General features: G+C 38.7%; 1 protein-coding gene across 1 annotated transcript; it reads right to left on the bottom strand.

The window, feature by feature from the left end:
• Positions 1-205: 205 nt before the first annotated feature.
• MTRF1L (mitochondrial translation release factor 1 like) lies at positions 206-16,387 on the bottom strand. Its single transcript, XM_069852088.1, has 8 exons — positions 15,989-16,387; positions 12,498-12,577; positions 11,231-11,414; positions 4,981-5,144; positions 3,969-4,086; positions 2,013-2,149; positions 533-1,539; positions 206-450 (listed from the first exon to the last, which is right to left on the bottom strand). The coding sequence occupies exons 1-7, from the start codon at positions 16,260-16,262 to the stop codon at positions 1,324-1,326; spliced, it is 1,173 nt and encodes a 390-aa protein (XP_069708189.1). The 5' UTR covers positions 16,263-16,387; the 3' UTR covers positions 206-450; positions 533-1,323.
• Between the last annotated feature and the right edge of the window lie 178 nt (positions 16,388-16,565).

Raw genomic sequence — 16,565 nt, 5'->3', positions numbered from 1 at the left:
TTTCCTAGAAAACAAAGGTGATAAAGGTATTACATGATTCTATGTGGGTTTTGACACACATTGGTTCAAACTGCTGTCTCTCAAGTAATAGAAGAAGATAACAAACTGATAATAATCAGTTGATTTTTATATGAGATGCTGAAAGCTACCTGTAGCAAACTTACTTTGTCCCTATTCTAATATTTTATGCTAATTTTAATAAGATATCTGAAACTAAACACCTCTATATTGATAGTAACAATTTTCTTTAGATTCCAATTTCTCATTTATGGGTATTTATATTTTAGATACATCCTGTATGTGTACACACACATATACACATGCAATGCATGATGGGATAATGTGGCATGGAAGCTGCAGGTTTTGTATTGCTATATGTATTGGGGATTATACAACAGATTGCAGTCTAAACTAAATGTTAGAAGTCTTCATTACCGATGTGTTCATATACTAGTAGATTACAAAGGCAAAAGTTTCCATCAGTGAAAGCAAAGTAAATGTTTTAAGATGCTGGTCAATAAATAGACAAAACCAATATGATGTCCTTCACACTATGTAACCATTAGAAAATCAATAAACTAGAGAGTTGACTTAAAACATAAAGGAGAAACTGACTGAAGCCAAATGGAGACTGACATATTAGCCAAACACTATTGTAATGATTCTTTTTACTTTTGACTCAAGAACAGAAACATTATTTTAAAAAAAATACCCGCTTAACTTGACACTTGTCTTCCATAGCTTGTTTTTTGGAACAAGGAATATTCCTAAACAATTTTTTGTGTTTATTAACAAGGGCCAGAAGGCCATGAAAACATGAAGGAGATACAATTTCACTCCTTCTCCCATGCCATGAGTGAGTAACAAACTTGTAGATTAGTCATGGGGTCACTTATTTATCACTTTCCTCCAATCACTCAAACAATATCCAACTTGTTCTTTCAAGAAAGCTACTTGACATTGTACTGATGTTCAAGCTACTGTTTAAATGAAAAATGGAACTAGAAATAGCTCATATTTTAATGCATACCTTTCAAGAGTGGTGTATCGGTATCTTCTCAGTGGAGAAAGTTAAAACCTGCAGTTACTTCTTGCTTGTTCAAATTTACTTTTTAAGTGGACTACTGTAGCAACAATGTCTCATGTAAAAGTAATGAAGTCTTTCACTCAGCAAGTAAGAAAACTGTTTATCAGTCATGAGGAAACAAGTTATGGTGTCTTTCATGATCTGAAAAGCAGTTGCATTTTCTTGGTGGTGCTTCAAGAAGTTCCTTTGCAGACAAATGTCTACATCTGTTGTAATGGGCTGACAAAGAACAATATTCAGGACAGATTCTTTTTTTCATTTTCTGAAATAATTTCCATTAAAGATTCATAATCAGAATATTCTCTCAGAGTCTGTATCATTTCATCTAGCATTTCTTCCCCTAACATGAAACACTCAATATGATGCACTGATCTGCTTATCCTGTGGTCAGTAATCCGGTCCTGTGGAAAGTTGTATGTTCTGATCTTCTCTGATCTTCCTTTAGTCCCAATCTATCAAACAAGAAGAATCAGTTTATTGTCATCATCTTTTTCATTAAAAGGATTAAATATTTATTAGGCATCTAAAGCAAAAGCCCTCTCTTCCTCCCATGATTATCCAAAATTTGTATAGTTACATAGTGCTTAGATCAGTTCAGTAGTTGCAGTAATTGCTCTCAAACATGTCAAAGAACAAATTTACTGTATCTTTTCATAAAACTGTTCTGTTTTTTCATGCTCTGAACCAGTTTGTTTCACTAGACCTCTACAATTTACAATACTACAATTTACATACTACTGACATTTTAATTCTGGCTAATATATGAACTTTATTGCTCAAGTAGAATGTAATTATTTTGCATCTTTTAACTCCTTCCTGGGCTCCTGTTCCTCTGTATTTCCATTTACTATTTGCAGTTCAACATATGAGTTACCCCAAGAACATACGCTCATACAGAATTATACCTTTCCTAAGTGAAACTCACTTGAATCTTTCGAGCACTGTTTCTCTTTTTGGTTTCTTCTTCCAGTTTGGCATTGTATATTTTAGCACATAGCATTTGCATAGCCTTCTCTTTGTTTCTAATTTGAGATCTTTCTTGCTGACATTCAGACATGATCCCTGCCAAAAATATCATAACATTTAACACTTAACAGTAACGCATATTAAAAGGGTTTTGAATTTTCCAGAAAACTTTTATTACGTTATGATTAGCTGTTTCTCTCATAAATACATATTTCGAACTGGGAGTGTGAAACTCCAAGCTTATTAATGTCTAATGATACATTTTGGGAGAGAAGCACAGGCTAAGTTGTACAGGTGGTAAGACAAGAAATTTAATTTAATACATTGGACAACAGGTAGGTAATGAAATAAAAGACATATGATGCGATCTGACTAACAGAAGACAACTTTAATACCTGTAATTTTCGGCCATAGTTCAAGCAAATGTAGTATTTAGGGAGCAGTAAAATACACGAGATATTAAGTATATAGAACATGATCAGAATACACAGAAGTGGGCACTATTTTCTAAGGAAAAAAAAAAAGGTGCGGTTTTCCTTCCAAAAATATAGAATTCAAGTTAAGTTGAGAAGTGTACAGCCTAGGAAAGGAGTAGCGAGGAGAAATATAGCAAGAAAATAGCACAAGCTAAGTTGTTATTTGGATTTATTTTAAGTTACTCTGGTAAGACTACAGTATGCTTTTATAAGATGACATAGCATGACTTTATGAAAATCTCGTTTACAAACAACTTTCTGGGTCACAACGAAGTTTTATGAACAGAATTAAGATGAGACAAATTGAAGAAGTAACAGGACAATTGTAAAGGAAGAGAGATCAAGAGGAATAAAGAAGGAAAAGGTGGAACAGGAAGAAGTCAGGAGATAAGGTGAGATATAAACCCCCCTACAAACCACCTTTAATCCATAACCACAAAAAATTTACAATATATTTTAAGATTTCTATAACAAACACTCATAACTGCCTTCAGCAAAATCTAAGATTATTTGCTGTTTTCATTTGTGGGGGTTTTTCCCACACAGGCAGGCAATACAAAACTTTTTCGATCTGGAGAATCTTTTTGTACCATAACTTCAACAGAATTCTATCCTCTCCACTGTTTACTTTCTGCTTTACTGAGGTGATGTAACAAGCACAAAATGGATTAATGTCTTCAATAAATATGAAGAAATGGGTGGCAAAAACCTGGATATGTGAAGATAAAAAGGTACTTGGGATTACCCTGAGGCTGTAAAACCTGACTGATGCTTGTGATAGAGAAGAGAAAAAGTTAAAACCAATGAAAGTCAAGGCAGCTGTTGTGGATTGCTCAACGGGAAGTAAAAAGCTTAGGAATGGCAATAAAAAAAAAAAAAAGGATACAATAGCTAATACCAGGTAGCATTTGAAGGTGTATCTTATACGTCCTAATGTTTCCTAACCAGATCCCTGGAGATAGGCCTCCTAATTATGTGTGTAATCTATGGGAAAGGAGCCAGCAGACAGAGGAAGCTGGCACCCTGAGTAGACTCTACAATTAAAAGCAACATTTTAATATGGAAGCAGAGCAATTTCTATTTTTTGGAGACCAGTCAAGAAAAGGCAAATAATCAGATTTTAATGTACTCTGTTTTTCAGTTTCTTTTCCATTATTTGAAAGCTTACATAAATATTTTTTCATAGAAACCAATTTGGATGCTTTTAGAGCATCTTCTTTAATGGGAAAATCGATACCTACAAAAGCCAGTAGTCTTCACTATTACAAACTGGTGTGGGCATGAGACGGTGTGTTTAGAGTACCACAAAAACACATGAAAACTATTTGAAAACTCTGCTATACTGTTGCCCAGGTTTGAAAATAAAACCTTTGTTTCAAAAGAAATTCTGGCAGCAGTTTTGCAATGTAGATTTTGTAATTGGGAAAAAAATGAAGTACCTGTTGGAATATGAACTATCCGTACAGCACTGTCTGTGGTATTGACATGCTGGCCTCCGGCTCCAGTAGCCCGCTTTGTTTCTATCCGTAGATCTTTTGCATTAATTTGCAGCCTCATCTGTCATGGGAGACAGGAAAAAAAAAGGAACTTATTTATGTTGCACCTTCTAGACAGATGTCAAATATGCAAATATGTGTATTTAGTTTATTTTATAAGGCACATCCAGACAAGATCAAACTTTTAAAAGTTTATGAGTGGTAGTTTGTATCTACTTATAATGATATTAACAAATCCTTGTAGCTAAATTGGAATGTGACATGATGGGAGCTAGGAAATCAAGCAAATAGTAGCTTAAGGAATAACCATTCCTTAGCACTATTCTGAAAGCTCTGCACCCTCTTCCAGCACAGTTAACCAGTATTTGAACTTGACAAGACGATTTTTAGATAAAATGGAACATATTCCCTTGGCTGGCTCTAGAATGGGGTGATGGTCTCCTGGAGGAAGGAGTGAGACGAGTTTGGGTAAGAACAGGAAAGAGTAATGTCTTTGACAATTTGCTAGGTCAACATGAAGCAAAGATCAACGTAGGCAGTTGGTTTTAACCAAGCAAAGATGGTGAGAATGGAAGGAGAAAGCAAGGACACTCCAAAAATGGGGAGGTGCTAAAAGAAATCTCTGTAAACTAATTCAGTCTTTTGTTACTTTGTAAAAAATATAAAGTTCTCCACAAAACATGCAAAAGACAGTCACAGTGAATTTTCAAGCTATAGTGAAGGAAACTGCCAGTGACTTCCTTGAAATTGGGATTATAAGGAAATGCAGAAATTCTTTACTTAAACCCCCTAAACAAGAATAAACAAACAATTGCGACTTAGTTTCAAGCTAAGATTAAAAAAAAATATCATCAAGAGAGAATAACAAGAGACAGAAAACACTTGGGTATCAGCAATACAGCATATAAAAACATTGCTCGTGGTAAAGTCTGTTATACTGAAAGATAAATATTACCTCCGTGGGTTGGGGCAATATTGCAACAGTCATTGTGCTGGTGTGAATGCGTCCTTGTTTTTCTGTTTTTGGCACCCGCTGAACACGATGTACTCCTCCTTCAAATTTCATATACTTGTAAGCCTCAAGACCTGCTATACTGGCAATTGCATGTCTTAGGCCACCTTAAATAGAGAAGGAAAACAGTTGTAAAGCTGTAAGAGAATCTGTTGTTGTTGTATATTGTTATATTTCAAACACTGTATTTAGATACCATTGTCATTTGATTCTTAAAATTATGAATTTTCAACTTAAATACTTAGGCAGAATTATACTAAAAATGCAAGAAAGCTTCAAAACAAATCCAGACACACATATTTACACACTACCACAAGTAAAGGACTGTCACTTTTTTTTGTAGAGTCCTGTCTAATTTTTTATATATATAAAAAGATTGTCTACAAACCATGTACATACACATACAATCATAAACCATAGTAGAACTATAATACCAGTAGTAAGCTTACATAAAGATGACATTTTGGAAGCCACCTTTAGAAACTACATCAATGTTTTTACTGTTAGTTTAGAACCTTATCATTCAATGGGAAAGACCCCCAAGTTTTTGACTAAAGGATTCATTCTCTGTATAGCCTACCCATGTCTCACCTTTGCTCTTGCATTTAATTTTATTCTTTTGCTCCCTTTGAGCAAGTAGAGCTCCAGCTTCTGTTCCTTCAACTAACACATCTAGCTAAACACGTAACAGTAATGTACTAAAAACTAGCATCCAGCAGCTTGGAACTTGGAAGTAAAGCCCAGTACAATCATAATTTCATGACAGAGAGTTTATTGTAATAGTAGTTTATGGAATTCTTGCTCTTCCTTGTTTGCTAGTGTGCAAGCCCTTCAGTCATGCCTGTATAATTGTTCGAAGGATCAGAGAAATGAGGCACTATAAATTAATGTAATTTTTCACCTATTTTGGGTTTTGATCCAGCTCAGTTCTCAGATCCCACTCTCGGAACAGTGGATGGTGTGCCAAGGGGACAAATAAAGAGGAGATAGGTGGCCTTGAAAGCATATTGTTGTTGAAGTCTTGCAACACGAAATGACAGCTGAAGAGGCATATATATTCTCATAAATACCGTTTTAGGCTACCTCTAGACTACAGACATTAACCATAGGACAAGACAGCAACTTTTTAAAAAAGGAAACTTAAGACAATGTAGAATCTGAAAATGCCCTACAAAGCAGGGAAAAATCATCAGCCAGAACATAGACCAGGTTTTTCATCTCCACAGAGGTTTGCAAATGTTTTTATTCTACAGAAATTTAACATTCCCTCATAAGTGTACTAAAACATATTTCCTTTTACAGGCATGCTTTTGAAAAATAGCCTAAACTGCCTCTTCCTTTGTCTTCTTTTCTTCTCCCTCTGACTTCTAAAATTTTTCTTCTATTTCTACAAATCTGTATTATTTTGATTCAAGTGCACTGTTCAATGTACCTAGTGCTTCACTAATTCAATTTATAGACATTATCTACTATCAGTTCTGTAAGATAAATACATCATGTTTAGGAGAAATCTGACTACAAAGCATGTAGTTTAACAAATAAGAATATCTGTCAAAATCTTCAGTTTATATCAGTAAGTCTCATTCTAGCAGGTATTGTGAAGTTTTTTTCTGCTATGCAAATCCTATTCAAATGAACAAAAGATTTCTTCCTTTACTTTAAAAGAATCTTATATAACCTAAAATAATCAATGAAGATGAGTAACAGAACTTACCCCTTTAAATATAAAAGCAACAACTAAAAAATCATAAGCAACCTCTGCACATGAGGAAGAAACCAGGCTATGTAAGCAGTAAAAAAAATGTGCATGTCCACAAGGCTATGATACTACTGAGAAGCATTAATGATTACTGATAAGCATTTAATTGCGAAAACTGATGATCTGTCTTTTCTCCCTCACTTTTCCTGTCATTAATATATATACCATGAGTACAGTCTGTCTATTTGAGCTGCAGCCATATCTGTGACACGTTCAGGAGAGTTTAAGTTTGCAGTGACAACAGTATGCCTGTGGCACTGTAGTGTTTAGCATGAGATGACCAAGAAACTGATTCAAAAGACAGATATGTAGGTCATACTGCTTCAAATCAACTATTACCAACAAAGGTGCATTATGAAACACAGCCAAATCTAATGAAGTTTCAACAGACCCTTTACCCAGGCAGACATGTTGTAGGTCTGTCAAATATACTTAGTTCTTCCTAACTAGATGCTTGCTCCTTTCAATTAAAATGTCCCTCTCTGTCCTGAAATCTGATATGCATAGAACAAGGGCGTGAGTTTGCACTTGTTTTTTTATGTGGCATCTTATACACAGCTTGAGACAAAATTCCACATCTGTGTTTCTGCCTGCCACCACAGGCAGATAAATTATGTGTGGGTTTGTGCTGTAATGTGCATATTGAATCTTGGATGTGCTATTTTTGCACAGTGGCATCCTTTGGGGTAGGTCAGTTAAGTCAGTTAAAAGTGGACTGAAACTGATTCTTAATTGCAGTTTTGTTTAACTTTTACCTTGTTCACACTTGCTCACATTGGGATTTCAGGCAAATTCTGGAGCTTTCTGAAATGAGGGAATGCAATGTTTTAATACAGGACTTTGCTTTTGCTTATGCAATCCAGTAAAACAAAGCATGGATGGGATGCAACAGCCTAGAGTCACCAGCAAGTATCCTTAAGTCCATTCTTACTTGTCATAGCACAGGCACTTTGAACCTGAGGGTCCAAACATGCCTTTCAGTGGCAGTGGCATCTATAGTGCTACTATCTCCCTACTTATTTCTAGCTCCTTGATTTTGATAATATGTGGTCATGCAAGTAAGATCAGAAAAGACACTGCAAGAGATTGACAAAGCCTAGTGCTGCCTTTACTTTTCTCTACATATACATCCCACCTTCCTAAACATTAATTTCAGCGCACAGGGAAGCCCTCAGCAAGACAAGAGAGTCTAAAATAAATATATATCCATTAAAAAACTAGCAGTTTCAATGAAAAAAATATGGCTAGATATATACTAGGTTAATACATTACTTCAATTTCCCATTTAAGACAGGAAAGAGAATGTCTCTGAGAGTGTGGGCTCATTGTTCACAGGCTGAGCTTTCACCAAAAGTGTAGTCAAGAACAACTCCCTTTCCCTTCCAATTACAAGACTGCAAGCTGAGTCAGGTCTGAGTTAAAATTATCCAAAAGCAGAAAGTTTAAGCCAAATCAGAGGATTGATCCAATTAGCACTGTGGCCTCAAAACTGCTAGAGCTGAGAGACAGAAGGAACATAGGCTAGCAACTGGAAGATGGCACAGCCCTCGTTTAAGCTGACTGTGAAACTGTGCTCTAAAGGTGAAATTGTGTGTGACTGCTGGGATTCACTTCATTTAAGTCTTGCCTCAGTGGAAAGGGCAACACTCCTCTTCCTGTACTACATGAAATAAAAAAGACCCAGGCCCTTCCTCCATGCTGTTTACATCCATCTAATCTGCACCACATTTATTCAATTTATTTAGGAAAAAAAAAAAAGGTAATGCATTTCTTTTGGCTTTGAAGGCTGAACGGGCTCAGCTCCCAGCAAAGTATATGCCTGGTCACAAACAGGGATAAATTATGACTTTACTCTTTCAGCAACAAGCTGCACTGTAACATAAAACTTCTTGTTCCTACATTCACTTGAACAGTGCAAACAGTTCACTTAACAAATGACCATAAAAAAAGGCCGTAAAAAAGGTTTATTATTAATAATAAATTTAGATAATAGACAACACTGAAATCAAGCCTCATGAAATTAAAAAAATCTATATTGATTGAATTGAGAGAAGCCACTCTAGAAGGAAATTGTGATACTGTAAAAACCTGAATTCATATTCATCAACTTGAAATAAGTCACCTGCTAGGAACTCTAAAGAAAGTTATTGTTTGAACATGTAACAGACATTAACACTTCTAAAATAAAAATGTATTAAAGAGTTTTAAAATGCATGTTAAGTGAAATGCATTAATAAATTAAATTGTATCTGACAGGTGAAGACATGTGCCTCCCTTTTTTTGAGGTGTGAATAAAGGTAACAATCAAGCCTGTACCTAGATTTTCAAGTTCCCAGTTTGTGATGATCAACCGTATTCCTCCAAGCAGTCAAAATTTTTAATCTTTTAATCTCTCAATATATACCAGTGAATCAAAAACTGTACTTATGCAAGAAAGGTGTTAAGGCACAGAAAGACCCTCATTAAAAGGGTAAAGCAGCTCAATGACATGAGAAGCTTAATTAGGAGAGCTGTGGAAATTTATTTTCTTGTGAATTTCTACATGATTGAAACTGAAAATGTTCCAGATACTTGAAAATATCAAGCACAAAATATGGCATAAGTGAACAGGAGAAGAAGTAGAAGACGCTTCACATTTCACAGAGCTCGCTAAAATTCTCTCTGCAATTATGTTGTTGACTGAGTAGAGATCAGAGTTTTTCCAACAGATTGCACATCCTAGCATCCTAGCTTTTAACATTTGTGCTTCAAATTGTCACTAAAAAAAGTACTGGTGAAAGTTTGATTACAGGTGAAGTTTCACAACCAAACGGAGATAGAAGCAGTAAACTGCACAAGTGCCTATTACTGATTCATACCCAGAAGGATATATAAATCATCACCATAGAAAAATGTAGTAAAGTGTGTTGCCTTTACTCACAGCAGCAAGGATGACAGTAAGCCTGCAGATTTGTTAACACAGACACACTTCGCAAATTTAGCCTGCTGAGAACTGGAGCTAGCAATCTGTGAGGCAAAAAAACAAATCCCTGCCACTGGCTGGCCATGTCTCCATGTTTTGGATTGCACTTCCTCAAGTGACTTCAGCTGACTGAACCTCTCACTCCTGGAAGGAGGCCCTGGTCTTCTCACTGCCACTAGTAGTAGCCACACACTTCTGTCTCCACCACCCTCGTGAGATTTAATCCTCCTCTCTTGTACTGGATTACCGGAAAACTCATCAGGGTTTTTTGGGGCTTCTTTTGTGTGCTGTTTTTTGATTGGATTAACTTGGTGATGAGCCTCTGTGAAGACACATAATCAGAACTGCCAATGTGAAGAAGTCAACAGCAACAAAAAGACAGCAGCCTGATATTAAAGAAACAACTTTACGCTAACATGTGCCACTGCCTCTGTCTTTTGCGTAAACCTACCAAGCCTCATCTTTCAAAGACACTGTTCCATGAGATGCAGTGAACCAACTTCACAGCTCACCACTACCAGAAGATCCAGTTTTTCCACCTCCTCCCATTCAGCTCCAGTTGCTGCTTATCTTATGCGAGAATTGACTTAACAATTAACTAGCCAAAAACTATCCCAGTTGTAAAAGCAAATTCTTTGTCAGTTTAAGTGAAAGGACACCAAAACAGACAAAAAAACCCAAACAAACAAACCCTCAAAAAACCCAAACAAACAAACCCTCAAAAAATCCAAGCCCACCAAACAAAACCAAAAAGGCAGTAAAGAATGGAGGGGAGAAAAGAGAAACATCTCCTTTTACTGGCACCAAGCTGTTAAAGTGACTACCTGTGAAATTTCAGTTGGAGACTTTAATAAATAATTACAACTCTCATCTCTCCTCTCAAAGTCTCAACAATTCCCCATTAGCTGTTACAGATGACCTATACTCAAACATCCTGTTTCCTTACATAAACCCCCAGATGACATTATTTCAGACAAATTCAAGATGATTTTGATAAAATCTCAAGAACAGTTTTAATTACACTGATCCCTCTCTACCAAGGGATGCATAATAATAAACATATTTTCAACCTGCAACCAAAGTGATCCATAAACACTAGAAATATTAACTAAGTAGAACAGCATATCCAAATAAAATGTATGTGCGATCCGTATCTCTAAAAAAACTAAAGCTAAAACATCAGCATCACTTTCTGAATGTTTTTCTGCCAAGCACTTAGTTTCATTTCTAGTTTTTGAAACTACTGAAAGACAAGTTTTATTTTAGTATTTAAATAGTACTCCTGAAATGGAATTTCACTCTCAAATACAGAAGCTGAGGAACATTGCATTCAGACATTCAAACAATCTTCCGCTTCTAAAATTAAGGTAGAATGAATTACCTTCCTGTAGTCAGGAAATTTAAGTGTCACATGAATGAACATTTCAACTTAAATGAAAAAGTTACAAAGATTAAGTACTTTTATTACTAACCTATTTCACTGGGAAAGTATTCTAATATTTCAAATTTCCACTTTTTATAGGCAGCGTACCGTTGATACATATCAAATATCTCCGAGGTGAACAGCATGGCTTCCTGCCCTCCAACTCCAGCCGTTACCTCCATGACAAGATCACTCTTGTCTGTCTCTTCTGAAGGAATCAAAAGCAGCACTATCTGCAAATACAAAAACACTCAGCTAAGACTTCTCTCTGATATTGCTTTCTGCAACTTGGATAATACAAAATGCCAGACAAGTCTGTAATCGATTTGAGGCCGTGTTCTCCTGTTCTAACTTGTTGGTTGCCCAGAGGACAGGCCTCTCATGCCTCTCCCAGTGAAGAAGCAGCGGTCAGGAAGAGGTGGGACACTGCATATATCTCTCTCAAGATCTATGAAACTTCACAGAAGTTTTCACCCACCAGGAACATTGCGGCATTTTGACACCACAGGATACATGCAAGTTCTTGCAAGACAACTGAGCATCTCCCTTCCCGTTAGATTCCTTTTTAACCTGGTCTCAGCTACAGAGCTAAGAAAGTATGGATGTTTAGGAGGACAGTACTTCAACAACAACTCAGCTGTATTATTAATTTATATAAAAAAAAGAGAGCCAGCCTTATATCAATCTGTGAGACACACTAGAAGCAAAAACCGGTATCACAATCTCGCAGGCTCAATCAGAAATCTGGATGTTTTACAAATGCTTTTCAGTCGCCCTCCTTTACAAGCATTAAGTGACATTTCTTTCCACAGATTACTACTTCTTTTGGCAAAGTCTCAAGTTTTTACAAAACTATTTATAAAGTGATTGTTGAAGGAATAAAGTATGTGACAATGCCAGCTTCTAGTTCACTAGTGACATTAAGAATGTGCAACAGTTTGTTTATGTAGCAAACATTATTTTTTGTTACATAACAGATACAACATATATGAGGTAGCAGTTGAAAGTTGTTACATAGTATTAAACTTTTTTTAAATATCCCCAAACTAGTCTGCCTGATACTATACAAGTTTAATGTTTCCAATACATAAAAAGCTGGACATCCATACACAGGAAGGCACACACTTACAAGCTGTCTCTACACCATCTGCATTTTTCATTTGCCTTAGATAACAGACACTGGTTGAGAGGTATAGTCGGCAGGGAGGGGAGGAGAAGAGTTTATTGTAGACATCATATTTTGATAAGAAGACTTTTTTTTTTTTTTGTTAATTTAGGAGTGGCAAGGAAATAGAGGCTTTTACAGGGGATCTAACCTGATGTTTCAGTTCAGCTATCTCTTCTTCACAAGAGGCGATTTCCCTTTCTGCAAGCTTCTGGAAATCTTCGCTCTCATCTGGAATATTTGAGTATGATTAATCCTCAGACTTATACCAGTGTCACACTCAGAAAACCTACTGGAAAATAACCACATAAAGAACTTACTACAAAAAAAAACCCAACAAACCACGCAGCACACCCCTCCCCCAACACACTAAACTTGTCAGAAAATGAGATCAATGACACAATTTGTAACAAAGACATGCAATACATATTAAGAGCGTTTTTGGATAGTATTCAGGTATGACACATAGGAAAACGTGAAGTACAAGTTCCACTTGAACATTTAAAAAAACCCCAAAACTATCCAAACCAAAAATACTCCAACACAACCGAAAAAAACAGTTGTTGTGCTTGTGGCCAAACAGTGGCACAGGTTGCCTAGAAAGGTTGTGAAGTCTCCATCCAAGGAACCATTCAAACACCATCTGAACACAACCCTGAGCTACCTCCTGGTCTAGGTTACCCGGAGCGAGCAGGGGGTTGGACTGGATGATCTCCAGAGGTCCCTTCCCACCTCAGTCATTCTGTGATTCTAAGAAATTCCTTTCTGTACTTCTCTGTGACTGGAACAACAAGAATTTAAAGAACAAAGCAGTCCCAAAGTTGACACTTCATTAAAAGGACTGTTACCCCTATCATTGTATGCAAAAATCTGAAGATAGTAGTAGCAATTTCAAGTATTTTATCTCTGTCAATTTAGTCCAGAACAGCTGCAGAATTTCTAACACATAACTAAAAACAAAGGTATAGAAGAACTCTTGCATAAGAGGAACTTGTGTTACTTGATAGTTCACTGTTAATGCTTGACAATTAAGAGTTATATATCTAAACTAAAGTTTTCAAGTGTTAATATGTTTCTTTTCTTTCTGGTCAATATCAAACTTCCTCCTATCCTCCAGAAATAGAAAAAAAAAAAAATGAAAAACAAGCACAAAATCAACTTCTTAAGCAGCCTCTGATCCACACTGATCCAGCTCACTCACCCAGAAGAAAAAATATTATCCCCAAAAGGAGAAAATGGTACACACAAAGAAGAAGGGGGAATTAGGGTGGGCAAAGGGACACATAACTGCACAGTAAAGATGAAAGACTTCTTTTTCTCTGTGTACAGCAGGCTTTTCAATGCGTTCATCTGAGACAGCAGGTGCATTCTTAAAATAAAGCCACACCTTTTCAGTCCTGCAACTGCAGTTAGTCATTAGCATGTATTTAAATGAAACTTTTTGACTTCCCAATTTAGTTTTAACATTGGTGAACTACACTCACCCCCCTCAATCACTTCTGTAAAAAGGAAATTAAAAATCTAATCATGTGCAAATTGGTTTAAACAAGCATGTTTTACCTGCAGCTGGCTAAAAGCATGCATGGTTGACTAGCTGACTAACTGTAACTATAAACATGTAAACTTGATCGCCTCCAACTACAATAGCTACTGACTGATCAAGGGCTAGAGGCTAAGGCTGACAAAAGGAAAGGTAAGAATTAAGGAACTACAAATCAATGAAAATTAAACCAATTATTCACAACACAGTTATTGTACAGTTAAGAAATACTCTATTTAATGGCAGATGAATACTTCAAGGTGCGAATTTAATAAGCTCTAAAATGAGTTTAAAATAATATATACAGATATTTTTAAGTATGTAGTACAGAGGTTCTCAGAGTTGCTTGATTAAGCCCTTGTAATCACAGAATCACTACGTTGGAAAAGACCCCCAGGGTCATCGAGTCTAACCATTCCCATCACCCATTAAACCATGACCCTGAGCACCTCATCCACCCATCTTTTAAATACCTCCAGGGATGGTGACTCAACCACCTCCCTGGGCAGCCTCTGCCAGTGCCCAATAACCCTTTCCATGAATTTTTTTTTTCTGATGTCCAGCTTGTACCTCCCCCGGCAGACCTTGAGGCCATTCCCTCTTGTCATGTCCCCTGTCACCTGGGAGAACAGGCCAACTCTACAACCTCCTTTCACTTTGCTGAAGTTCAAACGTTCAAAACCTGGTTTTGACAACACTGCCTTCTACAGCAGGTTCTGAAAGAAGGGGAAGAAAATTCCTCGATTTCATTTCATTCAGTTATTTTGGGTCGCTGATTAATTTGTTCAAAGGAAACAGTTCTACTTCTTCAGTTTGAGGTGGGAGAGAATGAACAGCATAAAGAAGAAACCATCTGTTTTCAGACAGTGTTTGTCATCTCCATCATCTGAAATAACTGACTACAGTTAACAGGCTTATTTGAGCCATATTTAGAGAAGCAATATGTGTTAAGGAATCTAGGAAACATACCATCATGTTTACTGATATTAAAGTAACATTTTTCTGCACTTTGCTTTCTAACCACTATCAAAACAAATTTTGATTCAGGGTAAAAAAATATTTGCTATTTGGCAACACTAAAGTGTGCAGGTATCAACACAATTCAAACTTAAATCACAGTGTGGAGGCAGCACGAATGCTAAGGTCTATGACTGCCATAACAGATGCACATAGGCAGGCACGCTGGTCTGTTTTTACAGCAAGAGAAAAACCCATACACACACAAATCTTATGAAGAGCGGCTGAGGGAACTGCGATTGTTTAGTCTGGAGAAGAGGAGGTTGAGGGCAGACATTATTGTTCTCTACAACTACCTGAAAGGAGGCTGTAGCAAGATGGGTGCTGGTCTTTTCTCCCACGTAACAAGAGATAGGATGAGAGGAAATTGCCTCAAGTTGTGCCACTGGAGATTTAGACTGGGTATTAGGAAAAATTTCTTCACTGAAAGAATTGTCAGGCAGTGGAACAGGCTGCCCAGGGAAGTGGACAGTAGGACACTGGTACAAGGTTCAGATCGGATATTAGGGAAAATTTCTTTACCCAAAGAGCAGCAAAAGATTGGAACAGGCTGCCCAGGAAAATGGTGGCGTCACCATGCCTGGAGGCATTCAAAAAACATGTAGATGTGGCACTGTGGTTTAGCAGGCCTGGTGGTGCCGTGTTTGACGGCTGGACTTGATGATCTTAGATGTCTACTTCAACCTTTATGATCCTACGAAAAAAGATAGAATTTTTCTATCCCGGATTTATTTCATTCGAAAGAGATGGTACAACGCCGCCCTCGCTGACCTGACCGCTGCCCAGCAGGCTGGTTTTGCTTCCCGCAACTGGAGCCATGAGGAAACCCACCCCCTCCGCCTTCACCCCCCCGGCCCCTCCCAGACCGGAAAGCCCCGCCCCTCAGTGCGCTCAACCAATCGCGTTAGCGCATGCAAATCAACACCCCCAAGGTACCGCCCCTCACCGCCCCGCCCTCCCAGTCCGATAAGCCCCGCCCACGCCCCGCCCCCTCGGAGCGCTCCACCAATCGCGTCGGCGTATGCAAATCACGTCCCCTCCCCACTACAGGGCATGGCGCGGCCCCGCCTCTCACCTCACCTCACCTTGCCGCGCCAGCTCCCGCGTCTCGCTCAGCTCCTGCTCCTTGTCGCGCAGCCGCTGGATCCGCGCCGCCAGCTCCGTCCCCGCCCCGCCCCGCGCCTCCAGCAGGCGGCGTAAAGACGGCGAGGCGAACAGCTCGTCTAAGCGGGGCCCGGCGCTCAGGCCGCGGCGCGGCTGCAGCCGGCACGTCCTCACCGCCCGGGGGCTCCGAGCGGGCAGCGCCGCCGCAGCCCCGCAGCCTCGCGCCGCGCGGAGACCCCGCCAGAGGAGCCGCATGCCCGCCGTCTCTCCCCCGCCCCTGCCGGAGACACCCGAGCGCCTTCGCCCGCCTCCCTTCCGGGTTGCCGGAAGTTGCCGAAGAGCCTCGGCTCCGACTTCGGGAGCGGTCGGCAATGATCGGGCTCCGCCGGCGAACGCGGACGAAGGGTGCCGGGGGCAGGCGCGCTCCGATTGGCGGGGCGGGCCCGGGGGCGGGGCCTCTCCCAGGGGCAGGGGCGGGGGCTGTGGGGGGGTTTGTATTCATTGCGACAACACCCCCCCCAAAATACCCACCCACCCCCAGCCTTGCCAAATCCTCTC

This window comes from Phaenicophaeus curvirostris, chromosome 2, assembly GCF_032191515.1.
Source record: "Phaenicophaeus curvirostris isolate KB17595 chromosome 2, BPBGC_Pcur_1.0, whole genome shotgun sequence".
NCBI lineage: Eukaryota > Metazoa > Chordata > Aves > Cuculiformes > Cuculidae > Phaenicophaeus > Phaenicophaeus curvirostris.
The sequence above is the reverse complement of the archived record's forward strand: the minus strand, read 5'-3'. Positions and strand labels throughout refer to the sequence as shown.